This window comes from Chionomys nivalis, chromosome 1 (genome assembly GCF_950005125.1).
Source record: "Chionomys nivalis chromosome 1, mChiNiv1.1, whole genome shotgun sequence".
In the NCBI taxonomy this organism is placed as follows: Eukaryota; Metazoa; Chordata; class Mammalia; order Rodentia; family Cricetidae; genus Chionomys; species Chionomys nivalis.
The window spans coordinates 193,744,272-193,772,129 of NC_080086.1; the positions used below are offsets into that span (position 1 = coordinate 193,744,272).

Genomic DNA, 27,858 nt, shown 5'->3' on the forward strand with positions numbered 1-27,858 from the left:
TGTGGGAAGGTAGACTTACGGCTGGGACTATAGCTAGGTGAGTACTTGCTTAGCGTGAAAGAGGCCCTTTGTTTGATCCCTGTACAGCAAAAGAAATGAAAGAGGAGGAGAAGGAAGAGGAGTCAAAGAGGGGGGAGGTGGAGCAGGAAAAAGGGAACTTGATCCCTAACATGTTAGCCAGCTTTCTGCCACCACGATGAAATACGTGCATCATCAACTTGTAAATTTATTTTGGTCCATGGTTTCAGAGTTGTCAGGCTGTGGACCTCTGTCCCTTTGGCCTGAGGTCTGCACATCAAGGTGGGAATATGTGATAGAAGATTCTTGTTTACCTCTTGGCAGTCAGTGAGCTAACAGAAGTAGGAAAGGACTAGCGCCCCAATATCCTCTTAAAGGAAATGCTCCCAGTGACCTAATCCCTCGAGCTAGACCCTAGGGATCCAGAGGGCCACAGGCTGGGGACCAACTTCAAACACATAGACCTTTGGAAGATGTTCAAGATCCCATTAAAAAGACTGATCATTTATTTGTAAGGTTTCTCTGCTAATGAAATAAATGTCAAGAGGCTATGTCCTTTGCAGGGAAGAGAAAAGGAATAAGCAGCAGCTTTATTTTACACATACTTAAGGGACACTGGCTCTAATGGCAAATTGTTGGACTCGGCCGTTGTCAGAAAACACTCTTTCCATGACACTGGAGTCACAACTGCTCTGGTCTGCCCAAGACCGCAGGTTCCTGTCACATAAAGCTTTCAAGAGTCAGGTTTTTCTTATAAATCAGACAACCTCAGCCAGGTTGTTTATCCTGCTCCTGGGATCCTGGCTATGGAGCTGACTCAAGGAAACATGTCTAATTTCCCATGTGAAACTATGGATTTATGTAGCACAAATTCTAGTTGGTTTAATAATGAAAACCCAAAATTAGATATAGGGGTTACTGCTGAAGATCAGAGAAGCAGAGAGGCCAGCCACTAGAAAGTTCTTTTACCCCTACCAATGCTCAGAGTGAAGGCGTGATCCCGTCCTCAGACTGCATCTCCAGACTCCATCTGTCCCCTCCAAACCCTTAGACTGTGCTGCCGCCCTGTCTCCTCCCACCTTATATTCCTCTCCCCACCCAGCCATATCTCCTGTCTCCACCTCCCTGGTGCTGGGATTAAAGGCTTGGGATCCCAAGTGCTGGGATCACCTTTGTGTGAGCTCTGTTTCTCTTTTAGACAGATTCAACCATTAGTGGCCCAGGGTGGCCTTGAACTAACAGAGTCCTGGGATTAAAGGTGTGAGCCACCACTCCCTGACCTCTAGAGGCTTAGCTCTGCACTCTGATCTTCAGGCAGGCTTTATTTGTTAAAACATAAACAAAATATCATTTCCACATTGTCTTGTTTAGTTATGTGTGTGGGACAGTTCCATGTTACTTTGATAACTGATTGTTCATACTCCGTGCTTTGTGCTGGTTATCCGTCCTCACTCCTACCTCTGCATGGCAATGCACTGCTACAGTACGCCTCACTTACTATCTGCTGATAATTATGGGGCATTGCAAATAACGATACTTTAAGATTCTTACCCCTTCAGCCGTGTTCTCCCCTAGTGGGCGCCAGAGGTGTTCTTAGTGCTCTCTATTCCCAGTATAGTCATGTTCACACTTTTCAGGGTCACAAGCTCCTTTAAATGTCTGATATAAGGTTGGCACATTAATTTGATTTTACATGCTACTTCAGGGAACTCTCAGGCCTGCCCTAATACCCATTTCAAAATCAGCTTTTGTGCTGATTTCTGTTGAATGAGAGACAGGTCAATGCGAATTGCTTCTATAGAACATTTTCTTGATTTAAGTAAAGAAAGGCAAAATGGCAAAATTCTATTTAAGAATTATTATGAGGTGTCCCAAATAAAAGTATGTCCCTAGTCTTGATGAAAGACACTTCCTAGATTCATTGCCTTGCTCCTGGCTGTGACCAAATACCCGAGAAAAAGCAATTTAAGGTCAGAAAGGTCCCATTTGGCTCATGATGTAGGAAGCAGAGTCCATCATGGTGAGGAAATCATGGTGGCAAGATTTTGTTCACATCTTGTCCAATCAGGCAGCAGAGAAAGGAGAATACTGGTGGTCACGGAGCCTTTTCCTTTCCCCCTTTTCTTAACTCTAGACCCCAGTCTATGAGATGGTGCCAATCATTCTTCCTCAGGCAGACTCTCTGGAAACTCTCTCAAAGACAAAAGCATAAGCCTGTCTCCCTGTGATTCCAAATCCTGTCAATTTGGCAACTCACTAGTTAGGCTAGGAGTAACAAAGTTAACACAGTTTCCCCAAGAGAGAAGACAAAGACCCGTAGGGAGAAAATGTGAGCAATGCGTGTCTGTACTCCCTCCTCTGCTGAGTACCCGCGGCTGGCTAATCGCTTCCAGCTGCTGCTGATATATCATTGGCTTAGAGCACAGAAATAAAAACCAAAAGTAAAACTGGATTTTTTTTTTTACTTTTAAGCATAACCAGGGAGCATTTAATATTTTATTTATTTGCTTGTTTCATTGGTCTTCTCCTGTCACAGCATGGGCAGAGATGGCACCTTATTTGGGGGAAAAGTCTCATACAGGAATGGCCAGAATTATGTTAAATGTAGTCAGAATGGCTTAGCAAGCTGATTCTGGTAGTGATCATGTCCCGTTAGGATGTACCTTGATCTTGCTCCCTATTACACTGTGACTTTAAGAAATTATCTTGAGTTTGTGCTGGTGGCAAACAGTGCACTGTTTTCATAAACGGTCAAATAGTCTCTAAAGGTGACCCTTTTAGAGGCTAGCCACGTAAACCCCAGACTCTTGGGATTGACAAGGAAAGACAACTGCTGCATTCATGGCTCTCAAACTAAATTTAACTTTCTTGGTGCTTAAACGTGCTTAAAAGCCTGCAGCTTTTAGCCTTCCCTAGTCAGTCATTCGTTCCTTGTCAGGAGTTAGTCTCAGTGGAGAGCTGGACTGAGGGCAACATTTTGGGTTGGGATAATCACAATTTGATCTCAGAATTTGCTTGTGTGTAAAGGAAAAGTTTGAAGGTACCATTGCTTTGGCATTCATGACAAACAAAAGTTGACCTGTTACTAGAGTTTCCCCCTATTGTAAAATAATAATAAATAGACAACCTAAAGCATAGGCAGCTTTTTATCAAAGCAAGTGATGGGCACAAAGGCTGTTAACAATCACAGTAGCAAGTGCTGTGGTGTGCTGCAAAGACACTGTTTTAAATACAGGTCTGTGGACTGAATACACCTTCCAAAAAGGTCCTTCAAGTCCTTTCCGTCCTCTCCTCCCATTTTACTCTGCTCGAAATGTTTTGGATTTTTATTTGTAAAATAAAATTGCAGGATGCTGCTGTCAAAAGGACGATGACACCTCTCCCTGACCTCTGTATAGGAGTGGATGGCTGCCAGTTAAAGCCACAGTGTCGAGGTTCACAGCAAATAGTCAGGGCCCCGCTCTATAACTCAGCCTATTTGAATGTCCATTTGGGTGACTCAGTGTTCTGTCATTTTGGCATACAGGGGAAGACAGTAGACATAACCCAATCTGTCAGGCTCTTTGTATTTGACAGTCTACAGTCAAATCAGTTATGTATTCTTTTTTAACCCCCCCAACATAGTAGTTCCTAAATTTTCTCATGTTTATATTTCTCCCTGATTTGAGATACACTAAGTGTTTGTATAATTTTTTAATTAAAATATTAACAAAAGCTGTTTTCCAATTCCCATGACCCATATTTCCTATTGAAGACTTTGTAATGGTTCATATATTCCTTACTTTCACACCACATACCCAATCTCTCAAATGAACGGGACTTTTGAGGAGATGAGAGACTGGTAAATGTGGCAGGCTATTCTCCAAAGTTTCCTTTGCCTCGTCAAATCCATCTTTGTTTTATTGAATTCTTGTTTAGCATAAGCTCTGCTAAGATGTTTCATGCTTTAGTATCATGACTCGGTATTGGAATTTTTGCAGGGTGCCCAGGGTCCCCGAGGACCAGTGGGTGCTCCAGGACTCAAAGGCGATGGCTATCCTGGTGTGGCTGTAAGTGTGGTTGTGCCTCCTTTTTCATAGGGATAATTTAAAATTTATGCATATCAAATATACATATTTAGGCTATAGTATGATATATATATATATATATATATATATATATATATATATATATAATGTAATGACCAAATTGGGCTTAATTGGCATCTTTGCTTCCTTAACCATTTATAATTTCTTTGCATTGGGAACCTTTGAGCTCTATAAGCTACACAGCCAGCTGTAGCAGTGATGAAATCTTTCTTCCCTCCATCCCACCCTCTGTGTCCCTCCCTCCCTCTCTCCTTTTTCCCCTCCCTCCTTCCCTTATTCTTTTTTCTCTCTGCTTCCCTTCCTTTCCTTCCTCCCTCCCTCCACTTTTCTGAGCATGCTACAAGGATGCTTATTCCCTCTCATACTGTGTCACCTCAGGGACCTCGAGGAATGCCAGGACCCCCTGGACCAATGGGCTTACGTGGTGTGGGAGACACTGGAGCAAAGGTGAGACTTTTCCAGTAGGGCAATGCCAGTTTCTAGAAAGTGCTTACAGGGAGCCTTGGTAAGTGACACAATAGGAGAATGGTGATATATAGAATTATTGATGAGTTATTCACCCTTACCCATGGATTTTGGATTTCCCGGAAAACACGCCCATAAATACGTTGATTGACTTCTTCTTCTGTACCTGGTCCGGGTTCATCTCAGAGCCCTCTTCTCTCCTTCCATCCTGCTCTTTCCCTAGCTTCTCTTCCTGTCCCCCTTTCTGTCCTATCTTTATGATGATGATATCCAAGTTTCCAGCCTTCCTTCCTTAAGCTTTTTTTCATGTATCTAATTTCTTACACAGATCTTTCAACTTCTTACAGATGTCTTTAACCTAACATGCAAACCAGAGCCCTTAATTCTGAGCCTGTGTTTCTGTAAAGGGCAGTGCTGTGTAGCCCAAGAAGTTAGTCATCCTTGGTCCCTTCCTGGCCACAGTTTTCCTTTTCTCGGCTTCATTCTGGCAGCTTCACGTTCAGAAAGCACCTGCTGTCTGGATTGTTTCCTTCTGCAGCTTCCTCAGACAAATCGCCGACATGCCTGGGTACCAAGATGGCCTCTCCCCTAAGCTTGACCCTTCCAGATCTGCCCTCTTAAATCAGAGTAAATGCTGTCCTTCTTAGAAGTTCTCTGGTGGCTTCTCTGGTCTTGGAATGAAGCTCAGCAACCTCTCCCAGCCTTAGTGGCCGTTATGACCTGACATGGCTTCTGCCTGTTTTCCCTTCCCTGACAGCAGTCACACTGGGCTGCTATCCTTACAACTCTCTCATGCTTTCAGGGTCATGGCCAGATCTTTAGGCCTCAGCTAATGTTTTCCCCCAGGTTCCCCTTATAAAACATCCCTGCCTCCCTTTGACATGTGTTTCATGTGTAGACTGGGTCAGTCTCTGGGTGCTTATTTATCATTACTGGTGTTCTGTAAGTTCCATGAGATGTAAGGTTTCTTGTAGGCATCTTCTTTGTAGTCTCTGCCAACCTCTTGACTCCAGAATAAAGTGTTATCACTCAGCTATAAAGTCTATTGAGTGAATGGGATGTGAATGAATAATCAGGGCTTTTAGGGAGAGAAGTTTGTTTTTGACTACTCAGCTATTCACTTAGCTTCTAGGTCATTGCAGAAAGATGGTATGTGTGTGTTTAGTGCTAATTGTTACTTTTCTTGTTGTTTCTGCTGCAGTAATTAGCAGTGAGAATGCTTGTGTACCACTCCCCTCTGGTGCAGCGGGTGCTTATGGACCACTCCCCTATGGTGCATCAGGTGCTCTTTTCTCCTGTCAGACCCAAGGAGAACAAAAGATTAAAGGCCCTTGGCAATAATGAGCATCTGTAAGAACTATTTTCCCATCTGCCCCAGATGGAATTCTTGGGGTAACTGTGAGAATCCCAGTGAGAGGTGTCGCTGAAAGTGCCCCAAAAATGTTATATGTGGAACTTGAAATGATCTGATCAAAGTTTAGGTGGTTTGACTCAGATCCTTAAGAAGTCTTATTGTTGTCAACAAACCATACTGTATTTAGATATTAAGTCATTATTTTCTTTAACACATAGCATCTATCAAAACATTAAAATTTAATAAAATAGAAAGATTCAGTATATAAGTGTCATTGCTCCCTGCTCCAAGGGAAACATTGGTAAACTCTTCTGTTATCATACTAGATATTTCCCTACAGGAAGCAGAGGCTTATTTCTGTTTAAAATAAGATATGAAATAAAACATGTTAAATCTATACTTGGCTGTGTTTGTGTTGCAATGGAAACATATGGCCATTGATATTTTCAAAGAGTAGCTGGTTATGAATACTTATAAAATATTATTATATTAAGTTATTATGTTACTGCTTCGTTTTTAGTATTAATAACCACGCAGATAAAGAACATTTGAAATTTAATCCCTGTGAATATTCTTCTCTGTCAGATTACTTAATATACAGACTAAGGTATTTTCTGAACGATTTTGTATATCACAATACTGCAAAAATCTCTAGTATTTTCACATTTTTAATTATTTTTGGCAAAAATACTAACAAAAGTGTTCTTACTTGCAAAATTTTATCTTACCTTTTTGATTTTAGAAGTAGCAAATGTGTTTCCAGAAGGCAAACTGTGAGCAAAACTCATCTTGGCCTCCAAATTGCTTCCAGCAGTAGAGGGTGATGGGGGAAGCAAACTGGAATCTACCTGTTTCTGTTCATCCTTTCTCTGAGCTGCCTTTGCCCTCTCTGCTTTGTCTTCTGTTTCTTCCTGTGCAGAGTGTGTCAGCCACAGGAATGCCAGCTCAGAAAGAGATATGAGCATGAACTCATGTTGGAATCAAAGAAACTTTTAATCATAGATTTGAAAATAAAGACAATTCTGGAAGCAGACACTAGTTTTTAAATAATGTTCAAAATCATCTCTCCTTTTACATAGAGGCCCTAAGTCTCATCTGGCCTTCCCTTCTAGAGAAGACTGTGAAAGCACACATATTCACAAACACATACACAGACATAAATGAGGAGAGTAAGGGAGATATTTGGAAAAAGTTGACTTTAGGTTAACTTCATCTTCCCAATAAAGTAGAGATCAAATCACCAAAAATTGTCAATAAAGCAACAGAAGTCTAGTACCCAAATATATGATAAACCTTTCTGTTACTTTGAATTAAAATATCAGAGAAATTATAAGTATATAGAGGTGTGTGTGTGTGTGTGTGTGTGTGTGTGCGTGTCCATCCACATTTATATCCTGATATATGTTTTTCATTTAAACTCTGTGTAGTCACCTTAAAGCCTTGGCCTTAAGGCATGAACTTGCAAAACAAATCTGTTTGGAAATGAGGAAACTATTAAGGCTGATGATTAATTTATGATGGTTTATGTGATATTTAGTTAAGGTCACATATGTATAGCATATGACACAAACATTAGAATCAAAGCTTCTGTGTTTCAAAGCATATTAAAACCAATGCCTGGCATCTAGCACCCTGTGGAACTCTGCTTTCCCCTAGTGGAAAATGTTTATAGACCATCACATTTTGGCAAGAATTTCTGAGTTATTTCAAAATTCTTATAAACATTTTCAAGGACAGCAGTAGATGTAGGTTTGAAGGTCTACCTGGAAATACACTGGGAAGAGTCAGAGCATTGGTCTCTTTCTGAGGGAAAGAGCTCATTTTGTGTCCTCATGTCTCAACCCACTCTGATGGAAGTCATTCTCAGAGACCCAGCACATCTCCGCCTGCGTCCCTTCACCGAGCCCTGTGATTTGAAGACAGTTTTGAGGTGCTCTCAGATTCCTTTTAGGGGCTGCAGCTAAGTCATTGCTCTTAAGTCTTTCCCTGAAAAGCCAGGAGATGAGATAGAATTGACCGTCAGGTAAGTCCCTGTCTTGGAGTTTGATTCTGGCTTTATTGAAATAAAATACTGGGGCGGCTCCCTGAGCTCCTCCAGGGCAAATTCGTCTTGCCTGGTCCTCTTATTCTGTTAGTGCCAGGAAAAGTCAAGGTACCCAAACCTGTGGAATGGTTTCATATAGATCAATCCTTTAAACTAACCTGGATTTAGGGGCATTCCGAGGGCTACTTAGCTATCAAGTAGTTGAAAGAACATATGTGGACAGAAATATTATTGGGTTATTATTGTTTTTTGAATTATGATAATGGTTATAATTTGTATTTATTACCTAAATATTCCTAAAATATTGCATTTTGAACATTTCCCTTATTTTACAGAGAAGGAAATTAATGATCAGAGATTGAACAACTTGCCTCTTTACAATGTAAACATATTATAACATGTATGTTTTGTGTTTGGGAGGGAAGCTATGAATCTGCTGAGTGACAGATGGAGTGGAGGAGTAAGTTAGAGGAGACAGAATGACTTTCCAGACCCCGGCACTCAGTCTCCAGTGCTGTCCGTCCTCAAATCACTTTTCCATCATCAAAACCCAGGTTGTGTAAACTGCAAAGATAAGCACAAACACAGCCCCAAAAGTGTTAAACATTGCCCCCAAACTTTAAATACTGAGTATTGTAAATGCATCCTTTATTTGACAAAAGTGGCCCATAGTAATAAATTAAAATGCAAGACTATGTGAAATTCCACTGAGTATCATTATTCTAAAAATGTTCCCAGAGTCTGAATTGCTTCTCTGTTCTCTGCAATGGCTCACATATGTGCATGCTACCACCAAGTTTTAGCAGAATAGAGGGCCAATTCACACAGAGATGCATTAGGAATCTAGGGCTTCCATCAGCAGATGTGGCCTGGACAAGGAACTCCATTTTGAACGGCTCAGACAAGAAGGGCCGGTCAAGGATGCAGGATTTGGGATACTAATATTAAGAATTCAGGATTCCAAAGCAGACTAAAACCCACTTCTCCCTAGTAATAGCCAAATCAGAGGAGGCAGGGAAGTGGGGGTGATTCTGGGACGGCTTGGAGGATGTATATGATCAAAACACACGGTCATGAAATTTTCAAAGAATTAATAAGATTATATTTTAAAATGGCAAGGAATGGGCCACAAGTTCACAACAGGAATAATTAAAGCCAGAAACATGAAGTTTGAAGGGTAGGGAGTTTGACTTGAAGGTTTCTGAAAATGTCAGATTCAGGACCTGGGAAATTTGATGAGGTAACTTTTCAAGGCAGTTCCTTGAATCCTTGAAAGCTGAGCTGTTTCTGGCTGCCCGCGGCTTTACATACTGCTTTCTTCTCTGCTTGTTGTTTTCTGGGATTACATTCCTCTTCCCTGGCATGTCCACATCACTGCAGCCCTGAAGACAAACACTAAACCCTGAACATTCACTACCCATGTTGCCTTCTAGACCTTTTGTGGTTTTAGTGTTGCAGGCTGTAGGAACTTCCTCGGGTGAAGAGATACAGTGAATATGTAGAGTTGGGGGGGCTTCTTCTTCCCTTCTTAGGGCCAATATTGCTATCCTTGTTTGCATAATTTTGAACTCTACTGACTAAGAAAGACTTTCCCTTTCCAGGGAGATTCTTAGCTCCGGAAAAATCGTATGTTCAGTTTCAATGAACTGATTTTGAAAAAAGGAAGAAATTACCAACAAACCTCAAAGTTCTACCGCAAGCATTAAAGGTAGCAGGAACTGAGGGACCAAGTGCTTGAGGGTGGATATTAATTGTAGAGAAGCTGAAATTTAAAGCCCGGAAGACAGCAAGGAGGAAATGTGATAGCAATTTGAAAAGCTGTGCTTTCTGGATCTTTTGAATTGTTTCTGTGTTCTCACGGTGATCACCCTGGTAACTGTCACTGTTTCCATGGTTGCATACTGGCCATCGCCGATGAGTGACAGAGGGATATGACATCATGAGTCAACCAATCGTTCCATGACCCCTATCTAGGTGTCTGAACAAAGCCTCTAAAATTTCCACAGACACTCTGACAACACGTGAGTACGATACTCATGAGTTACTAACCCATGCCGTCTGCCAACAGCAAAGTTTGGGGTACAGGTGATCTGGGGTTAGATCCCTGCAAAGTTTGGAGTAAACCACAGAATCAAGGAATGGCAATGAATGGAGGGACGATAAAAAGAAAGCCTTAGCCAACTGGGTATTTGTACAGGTGTGTGGACCTTTTATAACCCAGGAAGAATTTTTATAACTCAGGATATTTTGCTTACTTTTATATGACTAGCTTGATGTAGGAAAAGGGCTTTCACAGCCACAGAGCTATGGTCTCTGCATTAAATAGCAGCTGGAGGAAGGCTCTGGAGATGGTGGCCCTTTTATATCTGATTTTAGCAGACATTAAATGGGAAACGGGAGCCGGGCGGTGGTGGCGCACGCCTTTAATCCCAGCACTCGGGAGGCAGAGACAGGCGGATCTCTGTGAGTTCGAGACCAGCCTGGTCTACAAGAGCTAGTTCCAGGACAGGCTCCAAAGCCACAGAGAAACCCTGTCTCAAAAAAAAAAAAAAAAAAACCTAAATGGGAAATGGGCTCTGGGAGTCACACCTGGCTCTGAATTTCATCAAGCTGCATAGGCTTGGACATGTCATATGTCTTCCGAAGCCTCAATTTCCTTATTTATCAAATGGAATAAGTTGATGTTCATAACATTACCAAGATAGTGCCTGAAATTCCTTGCTGCATGATAAACTTCATAAATGTTTATTATTATTCATAATGATATTTATATTCTAAGCTACAGCAAAAATTTGCTGATGAGAAAAAAAAAGTATATTTGGGAGTAGCTCGTGATTCTCCTTTCCTTTCTTCTGTAAAATAGTAAAAGTCTATGACCAGCCTAAGAACTTGCCTGTTTTTAAAGGAGTCAAAATTAACCTCTCTGCAAGGTTATGGTGGCTAAAACCCTTGCTAGCTCATTCTCAGGAACAAGTGTGTATCACTCCTAAACATGGCCATTTCCAGTGACAATAACAGAGAGATCTCCCCCCCACCACCCCCCAGCATCCCTTCTGCGGCCAATGAGAAGAGGAGGCATCTGAACAGTTGTGTTCTTGAGGGAGTCAAGGCAGATAACTGTAGAATCTGGACTGTGCGATTACAAAGCTTGTGGTGTGGTTACAAATAGAAACCCCAGAATTTGCTATTTTGTTCCTTGTCTCCTAGTACAAGGGCTCCCTCTGCAGGCTCCAACACCCTCCAACGTTACACGGCCAATTAAATCCATTATTAGAGAATGGTACTCTATCTACGGACAATAAGCCTACTCCCAGAAAATGCCACAGGTAGACACACTTGTGCTTAGGTCCCATTTCTGCGCTGTGGCAGAAGCAGTGGCGTTCAGTGACAACATGAGGCTCATACAATCACCTGTCTTCCATGCCTCAGATGTCAAGGCTTGCAGGGGACTCTTGGCTTAAGGGACAAGAGACATAACACATTTATGATATATTTTCTCTGTCATCATGGTGAAATGCTGTATCTGTCTATTTGTAGCTCATAGGATTCCTGATATTGTTGTTTATAGAGTATATACTGCTCACAAATGTATTTGGGCATGTGTTCCTTTTTTTTAAATTTTATGCATTGGTGTTTTGCCTGCCTGTGTGAGGGTATCAGATCCCCTGGAACTGGAGTTATGGACAGTTATAAACTGCCATGTGGGTGCTGGGAATTGAACTCAGGTCCTCTGGATGAGTAGCCAGTGCTCTTAACTGCTCATCCATCTCTCCAGCCCCACATGTACATGTTTTAACATGATCTGTAAAAGTTGAGAAGACACTTTTAACCAAAACCACAAGGAAAATACCATGTGTTAAGTAGTGGCATGTCAATTTTTTTTCTTTCAAAGAATGAGATTAAAAAAGACCATGCCTTCATTTACAACTCTTTTAAAAATTATATGACATTTGGTACATACCAAGAATGCATGAAACATATGCAAATTCTGTCTGTGACGCTCACTATCTACCCGTGCACGTCTCCCCGGGGTCATTATTTTTAAAAATTCATTTCAGTTATCTATTCTTTCCCTACAACATGACGACAATACTGACTCATGGTCAATGGTGAGATTTTTGTTGGATATTGTTCATGAATTTAAGCAAATGTTGTTGAAACCATCTATTGTAGCATTTAAAAAGTCATGTGACACAAGCTTTCGCATACTGCTTACACCTCAATTATCAGTATGCGGTCTGCAGCATTTCCACTGTACCCCTACTTCTCTCTCCACTGCCTTTTTCTGAAGAAAGCCCCAGACATCATCCACATCAAGATTTGCTATTTGTCTCTCAAATAAAAGAATTTATTTTCAAAACATAGCTGTGGAACTACTATAAAACCTAAAGACACCAACAATTTCTTACTGTAGCAAATATTTAGTGTTCAAATTTTCCACTTTGCCTCATGAAATTTTTATGATTGTTTGTTCAAATAAGTTGGGTCTGCGTGATGCCCACACATTGCATTTGGTTGAGTTATCGTTCAAGTCTCTTGAGATCAGTTTATTCCTCCTCCACCTGTCCTTGTACTTCATGAGGATGCTGTTTGTATCTGAGGCGTTTGCTGACCCTGTCTTTTATCCTTAGGGTTGTGGTTCATGTGTTTCTCTTCCTGTGTTTATAAACTGTCAGGCAGAGCTACCTGTTCAGACTGGAGCCAGGTCCAGCTTTTCTCAGGTCAGGTGGTGTGTTCCACAGAGGCAGCACAGGTGTCCAGCCCCACATGACTAATCTGTCCATCATATCCTGGGACAACAGACGTGATGACCAACCCAGGAAAGGAAACCATCAATCACGCCTATTTGACAATGTACTTAATGATTCCAAATAAAACTTGTATAGCTATATTTCCTGCAGTTCCTTTTTGTCGGAGGCTATTAAAACCCTGACAGATAAAAGCCCCATCTCTCTTAAGAAGCAGCAAAGAGGTCAACTGGCCGGCTGTAGCTGGAGGCCCTCACACAATACAGACACTTCCTTTAAGGGTGTTTCAGAGGTTCTCAAGAAAGGACAGGTCATAGAAATGTGTCTGACACAGAGTATTCATGTTCTCTGCTTCCAGCTCTTTGTATGACACTGATCCTTAAAGCTGGGAGGAACTTGAAGTCACTCAGGGCTGGCAGTCAGTAGGAGAGAGGTGTTGAAGCCATGGTTAGCACCCAGAGCCTCAAAAGCACACCAGTATTAGGCGGTAGAGATGGATCTGTGTCGTGTGGACTTTTTCTGAGGAAAGTTGAACGAATGTCTGCTCATTCCAGGGGGAGCATGATGACAGAAATAAATTGTTGCGTTCTGGTGCAGTTTGGAGCCCCAGTGAGTTTAGCAGGGATCCAACTTTCGGAGTGTGAATGAAGAATTATTTATAGGATCTTGGGCAACTTGAGGATGGCTACACCACTGAAGAAAAAATATCTTTTCTCAGCAATCATGGTGGGGACTGTCCATAAATCCTTTGCAAAGACGGGCAGAAATGAGCCAGTAAAAAAAATGTAAGCTGTAAAATTACCCAAATTGCTTTAATTCTATCTTAACATAGTAGAAAGACAAAGATCTTGGGACATATAGGTCCAAAGCCTATAAAATAAAATAAAAACAATAACTTAAACAATTAAATTTCATACATATGATGTCTTACCTGCATGTAAGCTCATGAACTATATGGTTTCCTGGTGCTTCCAGAGGCTGGGGGAGGGAGTCAGATCCCCTGGAGCAGAGTTGCAGACAGTTGTAAACTGCCATGTGGGTGCTGGGAACTAAACTTGGCTCCTCTGAAAGACCAACTTGTGCTCTTAGCTGCTGAAACGTCCCTCTGGCCCCTCCTCTGTTTTATGTTCATAGCTTTATAGAAGCATGTCTCCTCATAGAATTCCTCCTTTTGGGCACACGATCCAGTGAATTTTACAGTAAAGTTTAGTTTACAACTGTCTTCACAGATGAGCTTTAGAACATTTCCTTACCCCATAGGATCCCTCGTGCTTATTTATGATGAATTCATGTTCCTAATTCTGGCCTCAGGCAACTACTGGGGTATTTCTGTTTCTATCGATTTTTTTGACGTTCAGTAATTGGAATCCTACAGTCTACCCATATCTATCATCAAAAGCACTGCTTCTGAGCTGTGTTCATATAATAGCACAAATCCATTGTCTGTTTCTTGCAGGATTTTGTCTACTCATTCACCAGACAATGGGCATAGGGTTCTTTCTAGTTTTGAGTTATTATGAATAATTGTGTCAAGGACTCACATTTGTGGGACTTTGGATATAACTGCTCTTCTTTTCCTGGAATTTATGCTTAGCAGTGAAATCACTGGTTGGGTGGTACATTCATGTTGGGCTTTTTGAGCAAATGCCACAGTTAGAGGAGGGTTACTGCTTCTCCACCTCTCCTCAGCCCAGCCCATGTGCGAGTAGCTGGGCGGACGTGCACAGCTTTGGCTGTTTCCTCGTTAGCTAAAGCAGGAGTGTAGTGAACTGGTGTTTACCAAGTGATCGCCCTGTGCTGGGCCTTGTGGATCACTCTCCCATTTCGCTCCTATCCCTATGAAGTGTAGATATCATTTTCCACAGACCTGGTGAATTTGCTGAAGTTCAGAAGAATTATTTCAATGAGTCAGCCTGGCAATAGAGGATTGTTTGAGCATTAAATGCTATCAACCCTGAACATTGCTAACATTATCTTGGCATACAGAAATTGAAGAGTGGAGAGGATTTTATTTGTGTCTCCTTTAACAGCGCCGTCCCAGGAAGATCTGACACCTGCTTTATAGCATCACACCTTGGGGAAACAGCAAGATGTTGACAGAGTTTACCCTGCAATCATAACCACTCCTATGGCCCAAGTATCACAGAGTCAACCCCAAGTCAAGTAGCTTTATTTTAGTTGAGGGAATAATAATTCAGGATGTGGCCATAGCTCCTCGTGGCCACTTTTTATCTTCATATTTCCTTTACACCTCTGTTCAAAAAAGCAGTAATTACTTTTATAGATTCTAGAGAAGCAAGTTCTGAAAGAAGCACACATTCACTCTGCCAAGAAGTTAATGAGCTGATTGATCTGAAATTAATCCTTTATCAGGAAAGCGTGCACACGTGACGAGAAGAAAGAGAAGTGAGCATGTAATGTCAAAACAGCAACTGATTTAGGTGAAGTGGGCTCAGTCGATTTCTTAGAAAAATTCAAGGGACTTCAAAATTTGTAAATTGGTCCTAAAACGTATATATAACATGGAAAGTTATCTGTTATAAGTGTTTAATTGGTAACTTGTTATTTGTTATATCTTTTCAGGGAGAACAAGGGGTCAGAGGCCCTCCAGGTCCTTCTGGGCCTCGGGGCATTGGAACCCAAGGGCCGAAGGTGAGTCCTCAGGTCTCATGTGAGTGAGCAGCAGGTACCTGCTGGGACATCCCTACTTGGAAAACCCTGAACAAGAAATGCTCTCAATTCAGAAACTTTGAGCACACCTTGGCCACAAATAGTGAGTCAACAGCTGACTCGATGTAATGAGTGTCAGTGAAAATCCTGGTGCCTTCAGGCTTCTGTAGAAGGTGCGTGTGAAACATTTATGTTTAGATATGGATCCCATCTCCAAAGGAAGTCATTATGTACAAACAAGAATTGCAAAATGTGTAACAACTCAATTCTGAAACTTGTCACCCCTAGCATTTCTGAGATGGGACAACCAAGCTTTAACACCAGCCCACTCGACAGCTCCTTCATATGAAGCTTTCATTTAGCCTTTTCTGGATCATTGAGGAAATCTTCTTTATTCATGTCATGTGGCCTGCAGTATTTTTTAAAACATTTGCTTCCCTTACAGAATCAGAAAGTCAACGTCTCTCAGTACAATTGTGAGTTGTTCTAAATATTTCCAGGTTTCTCAAGGCTGTGCCATTTCACCAGGAAGCAAATCCTAGCTGGCCGTGTGGTATATACCGCTAGTCCCAGCACTTGAGAGGCAGAAACAGGAGGATTGCTAATTCAAGGCCTGCCTGTGCTACATATCAAGCTTGAGTCCACCGTGAACTACATATAGATAAGAAAAAAAATCACATCATCTACATATAGATAAGAAAAAAATCATGTCTTAGTTTGGCCAGACGCTTTTTGAGTCGCCTTTTAGCAGCTCACTGGCTAATGTATGTGCTATACAGAATATCTTCAACCACCGTGTCAGATCAAAGACCAAACATCATGGTCCCCACAGAAGGTTGAGAGTGGCTGCTTTCCATGACCGTTTCCTTTATTTCTATGTATCATTTGCTTATCTCCTCTAGCTTGGTACTTATTGATTCTTTAATTCTTCTAACCCAGTGTTTCTCACTGAGGGGGATTTGTCCTCTTCTCAGAGCCACTAGTGGGGGCACCTAAACTATCACAACTGAATTTTGGGGTGTCTCAACTGAAGATGACACTGACATCTACTGGATAGAGTTTAGGAGTGCTGTTGAACGCCCCCGATGAATAGGACGGCGTCCACAAACGGAGTTATCGCAATCAAAATGTTCATATCTTTGAGAATTCAAAACCGTATATCATTGTATTAGAGCAACCTTTATAAAGAAAAGTCATAAATATATTGACTTTTCTTTTTTAACTGACTTTTCTTATAGGAAAAATTATTGTGTGAGTTTTGATCAATATCCCCTGACACTATGTGTGTGTGTAAGCATATATATACTTGTATGTATGCAATTGCACTACGTTGCTCTGTGTGTGTATACACATATATATCTTTATGTATATACAAGCACACATGTCTGCCAGTGTGTGTATGTGTGTGTACATGTAGAGGCCAGAGGCCAGCCTTAAATGTCATTCCTCAGAAACTGTCTACTTTGCTTCAGAGACAGAATCTTTCACTGGTCTTAACTCACCAATTTTTGCCAGCTGTTGAGCCCCAGTTTTGAGATTACAAGCAGCAGGCCATGCTTTTTCATGTGGGTGCTTACACGACAGGCACCTTATGAACCAAGCCGTCTGCAAGCCCTTCCCCTGACTCTAGTGTTCCCAGTGAAATGGCACCCCATATTAAAAAGGAGCAGCATGTTCTAGCCTGCATAGAATCTGGGCTCAGGTGGTTTTTGAACTTGGTGTGGGCAGCCTGAAGTGGAGACATCTAGATTTACCAAGCAGAGGTCCCTGGCCTCAAGGAAGCTGCTCTTCTTTGCTTCTTTTCCTACACTTGGGTTATCCATAAAAGTTTGTTTGTGAACAATTCAAGTGGCCTAAGAATGTTTAGAACAACATAGCCTTAAGTGGGATAGGAGCTATCTTAGGGCAAGAGGATCCCAATCAGCTAAAGTAATAATGAAGCCAAGAGCAGTGATATGTTCATTTCCCCTCCCTAATCTTCCTATACTTTGTTGTAAATTTCTCTTTTCATAGGGTGACACTGGGCAGAAAGGCCTGCCTGGCCCTCCTGGTCCCCCTGGTCATGGATCACAAGGAATTAAAGTAAGTGAATCTGACTGCTCTGGAATCATCTCTCTAACCAGTAAGGTAATCAGGAGAAAACACGTGGCTTCGTTACAAAATACAGATTTAGTGAGAGTGTCGCAGTTAGAATTGCACCCGGGATTTAGAGACAGCATCCAGAAGTGAGAAATGGAGCAAGTACAGTCTTTGTAGACACCAACCACGACACACATTGCTTGGTGAAGCGTTGGACGGTTCAGTGGTTTAAGAATCTTTGGAGTCTTGCCTAACAGTATGGTCTCCATCTCCCTAGAAGCTCTCTTACCTGCTTCTAAGGACTCTTTACAACCCTCGGGACAGGACTTGGGGAGGTAGGGCATTAGGCTGGAGCAGTGGTAGGGTGTGAAGAGAGAGGGAGTGGGCCTTGGGGGTTGGATTGGCAGAATTTGTGGTTGTAGTTTGCAATGGGAGCCTTAGGAGCGTCTAGGATAACATTGGTACCCTGGCATGGAGGGTTGAAACTCCAACTCTGTGGTAGTGGTTGAGAACTTCCCAAACCCTCCAGAGGCTTCTCCTGAGCATCCAGAATGGCCATTACTGCACCTGGCCCCAGGTCTTTGCTTCTGGAATCCACAGCCCGCTTGCTTTCAAATACTTTGTATTTGCTTAGGAGTAATACGTTTATCTAATGAGGTGGAATTCTCAGGGTTTCCCTGTATCTGAGTAGAAAAGCTTCAGCAATTGCAAACTAATTACTATGTAATTTCAGACATTCCCTTTTTAATTTCTAATATGTTGAGTTCCTTTATAAACTGTATCACCTCTCCTATCTATCCTTCTTCCTGCAACAAATCAGTATTTATTTATTACCCCATGAAAGAGAGTAATTGCTAATTTATAACTCTAGATAATTGAACTTCATTCTAAATATGAAAATATGTTAAACAGTTGTTCTCAACTTTTTTAATGTTATGACGCTTAATACAGTTCTTCATATTGTGGTGACTCCCAACCATAAAATTATTTTTGTCGCTACTTCATAACAGCAGGTTTACTACTATTATGAGTTGCAGTGTAAATATCTGTGTTTTCCAATGGTCTTAGGTGATTCCTGAGAAAGGGTCTTTTGACCCACAAAGGGGTCACCATCTACAGGTTGAGAATCAGTTATTAAAAACAAACTTTCAAATAGCATAACTTAGTAAACAGGAGACTGAAGGTACCTAAAATAAATCTGGAAACCCTATGTTAGATTTAAGCTACATATTTCTGCATAGGGTGAGCTTAATCAAGAATAAAAATCATTGAATTGGTGTTAATTTTCCAGTCCAAACACAATACCTGAATTCTTCAGCACAGGTCTTTTAAGCAACAGTTGTTCATCTGCCAACCCGAGTTTCTACGCACACACGGGACAGCACACTGTTGATAACATCCAGGCACTGGAAGACAGAGTGGAACTCCTCTTATTTACAAACTACACCATTCCGCTGCCCCATCCTTAAATTCCAGGGTTGGAAGGTGGTACTGTCCTATGGACATTTTTGCAAGAATTTTCTTAAGAAATGTGGGGCTGGAAAGATGGCTTAACAGTTAAGAGCTGTGGCTTCTCTTCCGGAGGACCTGGACTCTATTCCCAGCACCCACATAGTGGCTTACAACTGTTTTAACTCCAGTTCCAAGGGAACTGGCTGTCCTCTGTGGGCACTGCACGCAACTGGTGCCCAGACATGCAGGCAAAATAAAAATGATTTAAAGATGAGCAGAAAGGAAGAAGTACATATATATGAGTCCTCTGGTCTTGTTACAAACATGAGCTCAGTTTCCATGTGCTACAAGTCTATCAGCTTCACTTCTCAACTCAGTGTCCATTTTCTCCCTTCTATTATCTGGGGTTTATTTCCTGTGTTCACACTGGCGCAACCCGGTTTGCATTCAATCAATCCTTCTTGACCAAGCACGGCTCATCTGTCCTTGGGCCCTTTCTTTTGTCCTTCAGGTCCATGCTCACATCTACCCTGAGCAAAACTAGGTCACAGTGCCTGGCCTGGCATGGATATAACTCCAAACCCAAACAGCCACACCCCATATAAAATCCTAACGGCAACAAGACGAGGTGCCTCTTCCTCTGTCTAGGGCTGTGACCTTGCTGCTTGCCAGGCTGAGTCACAGAGCTTCCTGAGACATGTTGGTTTGCTGGTTTCCACTACAGAAGTGCATAAAGCCTTCCCTCAGCATGCCTTGCTCATTTTTCTGACCCACAGTTAGACCATCTCCACAGAGAGAGAACTCAAAGATAGAGTTGGCCTTTGAAGACAACATAATAAGTGAAAATTTTCTTCATTTATTATGACCATTTCTTGACATGGTTCTCTTACTTTTCTAAGAACATTGGGTCAATGAAGCTTACACCTATGGTTCCACCTGCTCAAAAGCCTTGATGAGACCTTGGGCGACACTGGGGCTTGAACTATGTCCTGCTTTCCTGTAACTTCTCATCCATAGGGAAGATAGGACCAAGGCTCCAACCACAGAAGAGGTGGCTGCAGTCTCATTGTGGCGCAGGAATGTTGGATCCTTAGTCATGAGGCGGTAGGACATTCCAATTGAGAAAGCAAGCAAGGAGCAGAGAAAGGGGGCTCTCCTAAGCTCTTCAGTCTACTCAGGAGTTAGCCTTCCTTGTTGAATCTGTCCCAGGGTCCTGATCAGCCAGACACTCTCTGTTTCTCAGAGGATCATGAGGTCTTTAAAGTCCTTCCTGACTTCAGCTTGTGCTCTGAGTTCTGCTGTGACTTTTCCTATAAACATATAATTTTTTCACGGAGACAATGTACTTCTCTGCCACTGGTTTCTGCTCCTCACTTAGACTTGGACAGAACTGATCCAGCCCGGCTGGTGGACTTCCTGTACTCTGTGTCTGGGCAGGCATTCAGGCCTGGAAAGTTTGCTAACAGCGTTGAAACATTCCCATAATGACTTGCTGGGAATTTGGTGAATGCTGTCTGACAGAGACCCAGTGTCTGCAGAGATGACAAATAGTGATTCTTGCAGTGCTCACACAGTCACCAGGCTAATAGACATCGCCCAGGACATCTCAAGGGCTATAGATGAAGCGACTCAGTCAATAGTGGTGGATACTCAACCAACTTGAGAACTCTGAATTGGGCTTCTCTACTTCCTGAATGTTGCTTATCCACTTTGGCTTCCTTCTCTGAATAATGCAGATGCTAATATTGGTTGTACTAGTTTACACCAGACTGCAGTGCGTTGTTGACCCCAAAATGTGTAATAGCTCAGTCCAGTGTGGGTTCATGGTTAGTGGGGAATTTTCCTCCGAGAAGGATGTCTTCCCTTCTGGCTTCCCCATTGGTGCTGGCTGGTACTCTCTATCATTAACTCCCCACGGACATAAAGAGACGGTGAGGACAGGACACACTCAGCTCCTAAATATTCCGGCTAGGATGGAACACATATGCTCTCTTCTCACGGTTTTCTCGCTGATGTTGTTGTTTTATGGCTGCATGACTTGCGGGAGAGACAGGGAAAAGGACTTGCATCCAGGAAATAAAAATAGCCAAAGTGCAGTACTGATAGTGACCATCCAAAAATGTTGAAGTTATTTGTTACTCTGAAGTATGCTGATGCTTTCAGAAGAAAGCAGAAAACATGGATAGTCTCCGTGGTGATGTCCCGAATACTGTGAAACGTAGTACTTAGACTTACAGGTACTGAGTTCAGCGCCATCATTTCTTGCATCTCACAGAAGACATACTGGAGTCTTCATAATCTTATTTAAAGCAGGATGATGAGACTGACTTAGAGATTTTTCTGAGGAGCCAGTTGGGATCCTGTCAAAAGTTGGAGGAAGCTTGGGATGGGGAGTGGAGGACCAGGGGAAGAGGGACAGGGCTCTCTGTGTCTACAGAATATCCGGGCATAGAAGAAGGGGAGCTGTAGGAGGGTGTCGAGAGCTGACATTAAAGGAAAGGGTACAGATGGCACAAATGGCCTCACGTAAGGAGGTAAAGAGGAGCCAGTAGCCAGGCCCATGTGGGAAGTCAGGGCAGTTTGGAATCTTGAATTACGTAGAAGGCCAGCGACCTTCTTGAGGCTGGAATGGCTGTGGTAATGTCATCCTAGCTTACAGGGCCTACTGCAGTAGTCCCCAGAAAACCAACGACTACTCCTGCTTGACATCTCTGATTCAGGAACTCAGGTTAGAACACAGAATTCTAAACATCTGGATTCCATGTTTAACTTCATGCCATTTTCTACGTGCATCTATATTGGTTTGTATCAGTTATACTGAAATGATTATTCATTAAGCCCCTAATTCCCCTTTTTAGGGGGTTATTCTTGATTTTTTTGTACACATTTATTTTAATATGTTTGTGTGTCTTTTATTTTTTATGCATTTTAATTAAACTATAATTGCATCAGCTTCTCTTTTCCCTTTCCTCCCTCCAGTGTGTGTGTGTGTGTGTGTGTATAAATACAACCTGCTGAGTCTATTTTTGTCATTTTTATGTATATAGATGTAGTTTCAGGGCTGGCCATTTTGCATTGGGGACTTTCCAGTTGGGGGCTTGTACCTGGGAGAGGCTAATTCCCCATCTCTCAGCAGCCATCACTTGCCTGTAAATCCATGTCAAGGCATGGGACGCTGTGCAATTTACCCCTTCTGTGGAGTATGTCTGTTGATAGTGGTATTGTTTCAGTCTTGTCTAGGTAGTTATTTCTAGGAGAGGCTGTTTCACAGCAGACTTCTTCCAATCTTTCTGCTTTCTGTCCCCTGTCCTCCTATCCACCCACTGATACCTGTCTAATGTGTCAAGAAACAGTATTATGCATGTATCCCCTTCATTTTTTTTTGTAACAGATAGCATCCCTACAAGCCCAAGTTTAGTAGAGGCATGGATCTAGTTCTTTTAGCTGCTATTACAGTCTTTATAGTCCATGAATTTTGCTATTAAAAATTTATAAAAACCTTTCTTCTTTCATCAGTGCCTGGTAGTCATTTATTAGTGTGTATTTTTCCCTCTGCTTTTAGCAAAGTAAGAGGTATTTTACTGCTCACAGCTGAGAGCTCCTAGTGAGAGCTGGGGCCCGGTGATGCTCTTCAAGTTCCATGTCCCTTTCTATTCAAAGGTTATTGTCCTAGGAGTTAGGGAACTAGAGCAGTCCCAGGGCCACCCAGGGTTGTTCTTCCACACACTTCCCTGGACCACTCAAAATATAGCTTGCATCTTCTTGTTAACCCTTGACTCTTGAAGATGTGGAGAGTTCAAGGAACTTCTTTCCCTGGCATACAACACTGGAAGAGACTATAAAAAGCAGTTGTTTTCCCCAAGTGCAATGAGTGACCTTTGAGAAGACTGTTAGAAATTTCTTAGAAATTAGAGCAGAATCCAACTGGTGCTCGAGTCTGGCCTTGGACGAGGCTGTACACCCACATACACATCAACAGGCACATCAAGCTCCCCTGGGTTAGTTTACTGAAGGCTGTACTCTATTGTATTAAAAGCTCCTCTGACCAATCGGTGAGTCGTCCACTATCTATGCTAACACTATTGCTCTTTCAGACATCTTAAGAAGGTTATAGTAGTTGATTTTGTGTATTAGCAACTTTCTATGTGTGGCTTCTCATTTGAAATATAAATATAAGAGAGGATCTTAAGTTTTAGGTCAAGGTCATTAGAATCTCTAGCAAAGAAACAGTTATAATTTTTAATAAGAACTCACAGTTCAAGCTGGCAGACCATACAGATAACTCTGGGACAATCTTTCCTTCATCATGTGAAGAATTCTCTCAGTGCAGTTAATATTCTTGGGGTGGGAACTTTGAGTAGCCACGAAGAAACCAATGTCTCTCTGCTCCAGACAAACTGAGTGAGGAGTCCCAACATCACACTAGGGAGAAACCGAGGCACTGAGACCAAAGTTTCTCTGCCCCAGCTGAGTGAGAAGATCCAGCATCACACCAGGGAGAAACAGAGGCACTGAACCTACCTAGTGCCTCTTTGAGATTCAGAGCAGGAGCAAGGAGGAAGAAGAAAGAAATGAAATTATTTTTTGACAATCGTATTTTTCACTTTACTAGTTTGGAAATTACACAATATGTTTCCCTCCTCTTCTACCATTTGCTTTTGATTAAGATATGACATTCAGTCCAGCATTGATGGTGAACACCTTTAATCCCAGCACTAGGGAGGTAGAGGCAGGTGAATCTCTGTGAGTTAGAGGTCAGCGTGTCTACAGAGTGAGTTTCAGGACAGCCAGGGTGGTTACACAGAGAAACCCTGCCTCAAAAAACCAAAATCAAACAAACAGGGTATTTACAACTACCCTATGAAACTCTAAATTTGCCTTTCCCCACAATGCTAAGGGAGGAGGCTTTCATTCCTTACCCTGCTCTGACACTGTCATTTCATATCTTTCTTAATTTTTTTAAAAATTTATTTTGCATACCAACCACAGTTTCTTCTCCCTTCTCTTCTCCCTTTTTTTCTACCCCCTATCCACTACTCAGAAAAGGTAAGTCCTCCCATGGGGAATCAACAGAGTCTGACACATCAAGTTAAAGCAGGACCAAGCTCTTCCTCGCTGCATCGAGGCTGAGGAGGCATCCCACCATAGGGCATAGGTTTCAAAAAGGCAGCTCACGTGCCAGGGACAGATCCTGGTCCCATTGCTAGGGGCCCCACAAACAGGCTAAGCTACACAGCTGTCACCCACGTGCAGAGGGCCCTAGGTTGGTCCCATACAGGCTCCCTAGCTGTTAGTCTAGAGTTCCTGAGCTCCCAAGAACTTGGGTCAACTGTCTCTGTGGGTTTCTCCATTATGATCTTGACGCCCCTGGCTCGTACAATCCCTCCCCCCTCTCTTCAATTGGCCCAGTGCTTGGCTATGGCTCTCTGCATCTGCTTCCATCAGTGACTGGTGAAGGTTCTGTGATGACAATTAGAGTAGTCATCCACAGGAGAAGACCAGTCCAGGCACCTCTCCACTATTGCTAGGAGTCTTAGTTGGGGCCATCCTTGTAGTTTCCTGGGAGCTTCCCTTGCACCAGGTTTACCCCCATAATGGCCCCCCCTAACAAGATGATCTTTCATTGCTCTCTCTCCATTCCTCCCCACAAAAGGCCATCCTATACCTCATGTTCCCATCCCCCATCCTCTCCCCTCCCTGCCCCCAGTTTACCCAGGAGATCTCATCTATTTCCCCTTCCCAGAGTGATCCATGTGTCTCTCTTAAGGTGCTCCTTGTTACCTAGCTTGTCTGAGGCTGTGGATGGAGCCTGGTTATCCTTTGCTTTATGTCTAGTATCCATTTGTGAGTGAGTACATACTGGCTTTGTCTTTCTGAGTCTGGGTTACATCACTCAAGATGATATCAATTTTTTCTTATCAAGACAAGATTTTATTTCTTAAAAATATTCTGTTTATTTAGATTGATCCATGCATTTATCATTCTCCTTAGTCCATTTTATATCTCAGAATTAGAACCACTCTCCTTTCACCTCAACTACAACTGAGAGCTTTCTTTAAAAACAGGTCTGCTGAACAACTCTCTGCTTGCTCTACTTGAAAATATCTTTCTTCTGAAATATCTTATTAAAATATATTATTTTCCATGTGTAAAATCTAGATATATAGATTTTTCTCTTGGTGCAAATAATTTCCTCTGACATTTGACATTTATTACTGATCTGAAGAAGTTGTCATCAGTCTGTTTCTTTCCTGGTAATTGTCCTTTTCTCTGTTTTTGGAGGGTTTTCTTTCTCTTTAATTTGTTGTTTGGATATAGACTGTATTTAATAGATATATATTTGATGGAATTCTTAATTTTTATACTTTTTTATTATTCCTGGAAGATTCTCTGTCATGTCTTCAGACATACATTTGACCTGACCTTCCTTCTCCTTAGCCCCTTTTACTTGTCCCTCCAGAACTTCAGGTGGTTAGACCTTTTGTATCTGTGTGCCTTTTCACATTTTCTGTCTCATCTTTCTGAGCTGCACTGTGACTGGTATTTTTCTAGTTTGCTTTCTAGTTCCCTGGAAAAAATCAATCTTTCTTTCTCTCTCTCTCTCTTTCTCTCTCTCTCTCTCTCTCTCTCTCTCTCTCTCTCTCTCTCTCTCTCTTTGCTGCATCAAATCTGTTTAGGGAAAGAATTTATTCTCCTCTCTTAAGACCCTTTCCCCTTTCATTGTCTGCCTAGGACATTTCTAGAAGGAAAGTAGACAATGAATACCATTGTAGCTGTACTGAGTGGGCGCTGTCTCCTCTGTGATCTTCATCTCTCTGTCTCTCCACCCAACATGATAAAGGCATCATGTTTCTCATCCTGTTTGTGAAAACAAACTCCCACCTCCTCTTGGGTCTTTGCTCTGTTGTTTCTTCTCCCTTGGCATTTGCAGGACAAGATCCTTCTCTTCATGTGAGACTTAGCTGAAGAATGATCTCCATAGCAACACCATCCCTGGCCACACTCTCTTCTTTTTACAGAATTCAGGGTCATTCTATTATCCCGATTTATTGTTTTCATGGATGATCACTCTCTGAAGATATCTATTTGTCTCATTGATTTATTATCTGTCTTCTAGTAAAAAGAAATCCATGGGAGTAAGGATTTTGTTCGTTTGATTTGTGCTTACATTCCCTAGCCTCTAAATCAGTGTCTAGTATATAGTTGGCAGCCAATAAATATTTACTTGATGAATAAATGAAGTAATACTTGAGTAAATATATGGAAGGAAGTTACATGTTAAGTGATAATAGAGTTTCCCCTGAAACTGTACTATTTGACTCTCAAAACAAATCATTCAGATATACTGTAACTCAGAAATTACAGAATTTTGTCACTAGTTAGACTTTGAACTTGTGATCTTTTTCCTGTATCCTAGTGTTTAATTGTATAAATGTATAATTTGCTCCTCTGGGTAGATACTCTTGGCCTATTGGCGACATTTTCTTAGAAGAAAGAGTTAGCTTTCTTGAATGTATGGTTGTGGTCACAGAATCTGTTATATCTGTAGCAGGGTCACAGCGAATGTTGTAAAAAGTGTCTTTGTTTACTAGGAATAAATCTGAGGGCACGAGATCTATATGTTTAATGTGGCTCTGCTCGGTGTTCATAGGGTATACATCTAGTAAATTCTCGATTGACCCCACACAGAAAGATTCCTGTGGCCAATGCTTTACTTACCACTGCTAGATTAAAGAACAGTTGCCTGTCTAGAGCTTTCAATCACCGCTATGTTATGCATTCCATGGCCATTCTAGGTTAGTAAATTAGAAGGAAATGAGACACTGAGCGCTAGCTGCTTCTTAGCTTTTTCACGACTTTGTGGTTGTTGAGGGAAGTTTAGGGCTTGGGAAGGGGCAAATTCCTATTTGTAGAGATGACATTTAAAGAGTAGTACTAACACATTCATCATAGTCCTCTGCGCTGGCACAGATAGGAGCTTTTATAATGCTACTGTGGCTTATGCAGCTATGCCTTCAAGGCAGAAAAATGGTTTTTTCAATCTGTTAGAATACTAGTCTCTATTAAAAGTTTCCCAACCAGCTTCTGTTGATTTTGAAAAATGAAATTAGTTAAGCCAGTTTTACAAAGAAAATAATCTTCCACATACCTCCATCTCTCTTCCCTTCCTAAATAACCTTACTGGAAAGATTTTGTAAAGTCAGCCATTATATTTGTTGCGATTTTCTGTTCTGCATATACTTAGATGATAATATACATATACTCTTTGCCAAAGTGACAAGATCAATCACGTTAATAAGCAGAACAAAGTACAGCACAGACAGTCAGTCAGTATCTGACTAGACCATTTGTGTCCTTGAGTGAGCAGCCTCCTCTCCAACATGTGCTTGCATCTCAGAAGTAGCCTTTTTCTATCTTGATGTTCCTGGGTTTTGTCAATATACTGTCTACTAGACAGAGTGTTCTTTTCTCACGAGCTAAATCAGAAGTCTCTCACAGCCCTCAAGGTTATAGGAAAAAGTAGAGCAGGCAAGCTTGAACTCAGATGACTTCTTTAAGTCAGAAATGACTCCAGATGAAAACTGAGTCACACGTGGGATCCCACATGCATAAGCTTCTCTGAAGTAATTGGTGCTACCAGGGGCAAATATGTCTCACTGTCGAAAAACGTCTAGGTTCTTAAAACATTTTAAATTCTATATTCTGTAGGTCTTTGAAAGTCTTGAAGAATACCCATTCATCTGAAATGTATCTATGTACATCTTGAAAACCTAACTGACATGAATACAATTTGACTATTATAGATGACTATCTATTAATCTGTTTTTGTTAATTATACATTACATTTTTATCTGATGAAGGTTAATATCCAGGAGGATGTCTATATGTTTTTCTTTGGGTTTACCTTCTTATTTAGCTTCTCTAGGATCACGAATTATA

General features: G+C 41.7%; 1 protein-coding gene across 1 annotated transcript in view; it reads left to right on the forward strand.

Annotated features, from left to right (window-relative positions):
• The window catches only part of Col28a1 (collagen type XXVIII alpha 1 chain), a 162,132-nt gene that overhangs the window by 88,689 nt on the left and 45,585 nt on the right, over positions 1-27,858 (forward strand). The window contains exons 23-26 of the mRNA XM_057779390.1: positions 3,999-4,067; positions 4,485-4,553; positions 15,301-15,369; positions 17,401-17,469. Of these exons, the coding sequence (XP_057635373.1) occupies positions 3,999-4,067; positions 4,485-4,553; positions 15,301-15,369; positions 17,401-17,469 (276 nt within the window). The remainder of the gene's footprint in view (positions 1-3,998; positions 4,068-4,484; positions 4,554-15,300; positions 15,370-17,400; positions 17,470-27,858) is intronic.